This window comes from Haliaeetus albicilla, chromosome 16 (assembly GCF_947461875.1).
Source record: "Haliaeetus albicilla chromosome 16, bHalAlb1.1, whole genome shotgun sequence".
Lineage (NCBI taxonomy): Eukaryota > Metazoa > Chordata > Aves > Accipitriformes > Accipitridae > Haliaeetus > Haliaeetus albicilla.
Window position 1 is genome coordinate 1,531,588 of NC_091498.1, and position 6,830 is coordinate 1,538,417.

At 48.7% G+C, this 6,830-nt stretch overlaps 1 protein-coding gene across 2 annotated transcripts; it reads left to right on the forward strand.

The window, feature by feature from the left end:
- Nucleotides 1-6,356, forward strand: TRAPPC3 (trafficking protein particle complex subunit 3). Of its 2 annotated transcripts, XM_069802879.1 has the most exons (6): nt 23-148; nt 1,844-1,891; nt 3,026-3,123; nt 3,349-3,448; nt 3,702-3,884; nt 4,581-6,356. In XM_069802879.1, exons 1-6 carry the CDS (start codon nt 107-109, stop codon nt 4,698-4,700), a joined length of 591 nt encoding a protein of 196 aa, XP_069658980.1. In that variant the 5' UTR covers nt 23-106; the 3' UTR covers nt 4,701-6,356. The 2 variants fall into 2 exon arrangements, with proteins under 2 accessions (XP_069658981.1, XP_069658980.1); XM_069802880.1 differs by lacking the exon at nt 1,844-1,891 and having other exon boundaries at nt 1-148.
- The last annotated feature ends 474 nt before the right edge of the window (nt 6,357-6,830 follow it).

The window sequence follows — 6,830 nt, forward strand, 5'->3', positions numbered from 1 at the left end:
GGCGCGACGCGGACTACGAGTCCCGTCGTGTCCCGCGGCGCGGCTCGGCGCGGTGCGGGAGGCGGAGGCGGCCGGGCCGGGCCGGGGAACGAACGGGCCGGGCAGGATGTCGCGCCAGGCCGGCCGCGGCACCGAGAGCAAGAAAATGGTAACGGCGGGGCCGCGGCGCCTGAGGAGCCGGGCGGGCCTCTGCGTCGGCCGTGGGGCGGCCCGCCGGCGGCGATGGCAGGGCGCGGGCCCGGGGCGGGGGGGGTGCCGGAGGAGGCGGAGGCCCGGCCCGGCCCGACCGTCGGGTCCAGGCCCGCGGCGGGGGCCCGGCTCTGCCCGCCTCGGTTCGGGGGTCCGGCTCGGCGGGACCTGCCCCTCCGCCGGCACCGCCCGCCCCGGAGGCCCGTCAGGGGTGCGGAGCCCGCCGCAGCCCTTCAACGGGCTCGGCCTAAAGCGTCCGGTACCCGCGGCGGCGCCCGAGGGGAGCTCCCGTCCGTCACCGGCAGCGCAGGGCAAGGGAGAACCCGGTGCTGAGGAGCCGGAGAGCCGGCTGCTGCCGCGTGTCGGGATCGGAGACCGGGCGGGAGCGGGACACCGGTGCTGGCGGGAGCCCGACAGCGGGAACGCCAAGGCCTGTCTCACCTCGCTCTCTTTTCTCCTCTCTCACCCCATTCCGTACCGGCAGTCCAGCCGAACCGAGAAACGAGAGGTGGAGAACGAAACCGCAGAGCTGAGGTCTGATTCTGGGTCAAACCAGATCAGATTAATTCAATTTTGATGCAATGCCAGTATTCGAAAGCAAGTAATAAAACAAAAAAAAAAAATCTGGCTTTTCTCCGTCTTTGACCGTGTTGACGGGCTGGTTCAGGCAGCTGCCCGCTCTGGCCTCCTCTGCGCCACGAGAGGTTCTCTTCTAGGGATTCAACTCCTTAAATACAGTGATTTTTATTTAAGGAATTGGCGTTGCTTCATTAGGATTCCGACATTTTTGTAGCCACGGAACGGTTATATGGCGTTGAGACCGTACGCTAGTCTGCAATATGAAAAAACAGAACTAGTGGGAAAATTGTTAGGCGCTTTAATTCCATTAGATGAACCGAAAATGAAGAGTTTGTTCACAAATATGAATTCAGAAGTTTGCCTTGTTATAAGTTTAAAGCTACCCGAACAGCAGCACTGCAGGTGATAACTATGACCAGCACTGGGTTTGCATGCTTTGGGGCTGATAACAGTAGGTGACGGCTTCGTGGCTTTACACAGTAAATGACAACATCTTGGACTGTTAACAGCTGGGTTTCCTCCATCCATTCACCCCTTACTCTCTCCAGCTGCCAAGCCCTGTCTTTACTAAAATTACTGAAATCCTTAAAAATAGCATAACCTTTTTTGCATGTTTGTTAAATTCTCTGCCAAATGTCTGACTCTGCCAGTTGAGCTAAAGGAGACTTCCACCTTGTCTTTCACTGGGGTGATGTGAACTTGCGCAACCTCTCTCCTTCCAAGATGAAAGCAGAACTGTAAATAAAAAAACCCCAAAGATTGTGTCAATTCTTTAGATCTAAAATTGGGCAAAAGTACCAAGGAGCCTGGCTGGTTCTTTTCACGTGCTTAAAGCCTTTTGGTAGCTAATTGCTGTTGACCTGCTGAATTACAATGACAAGGTGGAATTCCCTGTGTCTTCTAACAAACCCAATTTCTATTTGTTGAATGTTGCAGTTTGGGAGTGATTCCTCCTTCTGTTTGTCTTGGCTTTGTGTAAACTTGTTCAGAATGAAGTGCGATCAGTGTTGTCACTTAACTCTGATGTTGTCTCTTTTCCCTTCCTTTCTGCCTGCCTGCTGCTTTCATTCTGTAGTATTGGTATTTGCCATTCATTTCACCTTCTGCATCTATGCATCTCATGGTAGGTGATAGGCTTTTAATCTGAGATTAGACTCTAATGTTTCTGAATGCTAAAACTGAAAGCAGAAATAAATAATGATGGTTTATTTGTTCCTGAAAACACTTCCTTCAGGTTCTGTGAAAAGCTAATGCCTATTGTAGCTTTGTTTTGCAGCCTTTAATGACCGTGATAATCACTGGTCTGGCTTAGTGGCTCCCAAGAAAATGCACTTTGACGTAGTTGCTTCAGGTCAAGGATTGGTGATGGTGGTGGCTGGGAGAGGAGGCCTCTTCCCTTGGTGTTTTCTGCAAATCTGGCAACTGTGCAAAGAACACCCGAGTAACTTTGATCCTAGCCAGGCACAGAAAGCGGATGTGTGCAACACAGATCTGCTGAGCTGACCTGAAATCACCCTTGCTGTTCCTCTTCTGGGTGTGAGGAGCTGATTTTAATGTATGAAGCAAATTATGTGCCTAGATAACTTTCTAGGGACCAGATGAGTCTTGTTTTTTCTTAGTAGCAGAATGTAATAAATCCGTGAATGGAGGAGTGGTTTTTGCCCTGTTGAAAGGACTAGAAACGGAGCCTAATAAGTGTTGCCCATTTGCAGCGTGTTTATGAAACACAGATAACAGACAGCAGTTTGAGCCAATTTTCACCTCTAGGTCAGTGGCTGAAATAAATTCAGGTCCCTGGCAACTGCACATTTAGCCATCCAGAAGGTGGTCGGTAGCACACCAAATGACCTGGAGGTGTCATTCCAGTTATCTGGGGATGTGCTTGTTAAAGCAGATGCTAATTGGCAGCTGACGAGAGTTGCTAAGAATGGCTGCAGAGCGTGAGCAGCCTCCTGGCTTGCCTCTTCAGGTCAGATTCAGGACACGTTAATGGGAAGTGCTGTGTGTGTGGAGAGAGGGAGAGAAAGAAAGTGCTCTGTCCTTCCTAGTCAAAGAGGATTTCTCTTTCCAAGGAGACTGAAGTTGCCTTGCCAAAATATGAACTGGGATCTCTCCTTGTTAAGCAGCAAATTCCTTTGAGACAGCAGGTTTCTGTTCCCCCTCTCCGGGCCAACGGAAGCAGCGCTGGACACAGATGCAGCAGTGCTCAGTCAGTTTTCTCTCTGGCTTGCGCTAAATCCCTTTTGCCTCTGTCTAGAACTCAGAGCTCTTCACGCTGACGTACGGTGCTCTGGTCACCCAGCTGTGCAAGGACTACGAGAATGACGAGGATGTCAACAAGCAGCTTGACAAAATGTAAGTGGATCTGCTGCAGTAGAGCCTTGTAGGAACTCGGGTTCACAGTAGGCACAGCTTTGTGTGCTGCTCTATGAATAAAATGAAAGCCTGGCAGACTGAATTTTATCTAATACTGATATTTCTCAGATTTTTTTTCCTCCATTATCTTTTATAAACGTTGGCTGTCTTTCTAAATTTGTGCTCTTCCCACTCTGTAGCTGTTTCTCTTTGGTACATTCACAGGGGTTACAATATAGGTGTTCGGCTAATAGAAGACTTTCTGGCCCGGTCCAATGTCGGAAGATGCCACGATTTCCGTGAAACTGCAGATGTTATCGCAAAGGTAATTGTCAAAGCACAGCTTTGTCAGGTTTTGCATGTGAGAATAGAGTGTTTGCTACTCAGAGGACTGTTCTGAGAGTTTGACTGAGATTCTGGGCGGAAAAGAGAGAATTAGATCCCCGACTACTGCTGACTGGTGGGAATTGGGAGAAAGGTGTGTTTTTTTCAAAACCCTTTAGTAATTTTGCAAAGATCAAAGCTGTGCTGCTGCTTCATGGGACATGTTCTTGTTCGTACTCTGTTTGACATAACAGATTGCATTTAAAATGTACCTGGGTATCACTCCGAGCATCACCAACTGGAGTCCTGGAGGTGATGAGTTCTCCCTGATCTTGGAAAATAACCCCTTGGTGGACTTTGTTGAGCTCCCTGACAACCACTCATCTCTCATCTATTCCAACTTGTTGTGTGGAGTGCTGCGAGGTGCCCTGGAAATGGTGAGCCAACATCTCTCTTCCAGTGAGATAGATACATGAATAACCAAGGTATCAGCAGACACTTTAATGTCTAGTCTGTGTTCTTGACTTCTGTGTTTGCTTTGGACTTGAAATTCATTCCCAGGAGAAAAGCAGAGCTACAGGAGTGCTTGGCTGCTGTTGTGTCTGGCAGCTGTGAGTCTCAGAGGTGCTGACCAAGACCCTTCATCTTATGACCCAAGTACAAGCACTATTATCTCCTTGAATTTTTATGAAGCTTCAAAATCCTCACTTTGTAACTGCTGTGAGCCCTAGTTGGGAATTGGCTGGAACAAGAGAACAGCTGTGTCTCAAATTTAGGAGTCTATATTTAGGCTTGATTATCTTGCTTAGCTGAAATTTTTGAGGAACATAGATGGACCAGCAGGACGTGTAGCCCTGAGTGATAGGGTTAATCAGGCTCTGGTTTCTGCAGGGAGTCCCGGTTATGCTGTAGGAGGTACATTTGCCAAGGTAAGGCGCCCGTTGTCCACCATGTAGGCCACAATGTACGAGGAGTATGTGATCTTGAAAAATAATGAGTGCTCCCGTAGAGCTCTGCATTGCATGTCATGCCCTCAGAGTCCTTAAGCTGGTGCTTCATGATAAGATGGTTCCTAGAGAAGCTGGTGTTATGAGGGAGATAACAGCTCTTCTTTTTCTTCTTCCATCACCTAGGTTCAGATGGCCGTAGATGTAAAATTTGTCCAGGACACGTTGAAGGGTGACAGCGTCACGGAAATAAGAATGAAGTTCATCAGGCGGATTGAAGACAATCTTCCAGCTGGTGAAGAGTGAATCGCAACCCAGTCTCCCTTTGGGACTGGCGGGGACCACCTGGTTTTGGCCATTAGCTATCGTCACAGATCTGTAGGGATATAGTGCTTTCATCACAGATCTGTAGGGATCTAGTGCCCCTGTACATTCAGACTGACTTACTGACTGTTTAAGATGTTATTATATTCTTCTACTGTTACTTCCATCTTCCGTAGAAGACAATTGTCTGGTTGCTGTTTATTTCACAGGTTCATTCTGAAGCTTTTTCATAAGGTGATGTCTTTTTCGTATTCCCCTGGGGACTCTTTCTATGCTCAGTTTCTAATGGTGATGTTTGGTTGCGCGAGAACTACTGCTCAAACTCCAGAAGAGCTCCAGTTTGTTCAAATCTGATTGAATGTTTTATTACCAGAATTGGAGACCAAGCTGTGAGAGCCCACTGATTTACTGTTAAATGCTATCCTTAAAAGGAGAGGTTTAAAATTCATTTGGAGATAAGCACATAGTATTTCTGTAGACCAAACTGGCTTCCTGCATTTGATTCTGAAGTTAGTAGTAAAATGCAAGCTTGATACAAAGGGGTGATTTGGGAGAGCCATTTGAGTTTTGGCACCAGGTCAGGGAGGCTCCTGTTCTCAGAGAGCCGTGGCATCGTGCAGCACCAGCAGATTCAGGAGGCCTGTGTGGCCTGGGCCTTTCAGCAGTTTCTCTTCCCCAGCAGTCTCATGACTCCCCGCTTGGAAGGGGAGGACCATTAAATTCCAGTGGAGCAGCAGTAAATACTTTAAATGGGGAAACGAAAAGAGTGGCTAAAATGCCATTGGTCTTCTACAGTGTGTACGCCCTGGGGGCCGCATGGCAAGTCCATGGAACAAAAAACAAAACTCAGACTAACGACTGGGAGGTATTAAGTGCATTTCAGCAAGTAGAGTCTGGTCTCCTGTTATGGTGTATAAACACTGTAGAGCATGGAGGTGGTGCTGGGGTATATTCTCACAGATGTTTAGGCTACAACAGAATTTCCCGTGTTACTTAAATTGGCAAGTTTCGGCAGTCTGTAGCACCTGCTGTTCTGTAAAATAAATACACAAAGTAGTCTTACATCTCAAAAAGCAAGGTATTGGAAAATCAACTCCTCTGCGTCCTGTTCAGCGAGAAAATGCAGTCAGATGTTCAGTTCTCAGATCACTTTACATAGCATGAAGGCACAGATCCACAGAGATAATTAGAAGCTTGATAATAATAAGTCGATAGCTCTTACTCACTTCCACAGGACCTGGCGGCTCAAATACCTTTGTAGGTTTATGCCTGAGTGTAAGGTGAGAGAGAAAAAGCTGCTGCTTGTGCTGCCATTCATTTAGGTTCTCCGGACAAATGTTGGGCCATCTGGACACTGGACGACTCACCCTGTCCCTTTTTTTTGCCCAAATGAGTACCTTTGGTGAGAGGGTTTGAATGCCCCATGTGATGTTTGTCCTGTGAAGGGGCAGCGTCGCTGTAAAAACAGTTGGAGAATGACATTGAGGAAAAGCAGTGGCTGGTGGGTTTTGGAGGCAGAGGTGCCACACGGTCATGTTGCAGAGATGAAAAAGATCCAACGTTTCCCATCATTGACCATTATAAGTCATTTTAAGGCTGCATTTTGAAAGCAATCACATTAAAAGAATCCTGGTGTCAGCTCCTTGGTTTCCTCTTGTCTTTTTTTTGGTGACATGGGTGCTGGTGTGGAGCAGCAGCTGAGCGGGGCTGGCAGGGTGACGGCAGCGCCGCACCAAGAATGTCTGGCTGCCAGTGCATGTGAAAGCTGCTGCCTGAAGGAAACCTGCCCAATATTCAGCACACGGAGGGATTGTGGCTGGGGGTGGGACTCGGAGGCTGATGGGCAGCGCTGGGAAACCAGACAGTCAATGTTTGCTTGTTTGAGGACTGGCATTTTCTGCCCCGTGAATACTCGTGCATGTACGTTAGCAGGGACTCGCTACCGCCAGCCCAAGGCAGTCCGCTGCAGAGAGAGCTGAGGCATGCTATTTGTGGTCATTCTTAGTCACAAAAATATCACCTCGGGGGGCATCTGTGCCCCCCTGTGCCAGCTCAGCTCAGCACAGCGGCTGCTCCATGGCTGCCGTCGGGCACACGGTGCTGCAGGCGGGA

Excerpts from the sequence above, each read along its gene's own strand:
- TRAPPC3 (XM_069802879.1), top strand. The coding sequence starts at position 107 with ATGTCGCGCCAGGCCGGCCGCGGCACCGAGAGCAAGAAAATG. Across the intron at positions 1,892-3,025 it reads CTGCATCTATGCATCTCATG|AACTCAGAGCTCTTCACGCT; the intron begins GTAGGTGATAGG and ends GCCTCTGTCTAG. Across the intron at positions 3,449-3,701 it reads CTGCAGATGTTATCGCAAAG|ATTGCATTTAAAATGTACCT; the intron begins GTAATTGTCAAA and ends TTGACATAACAG.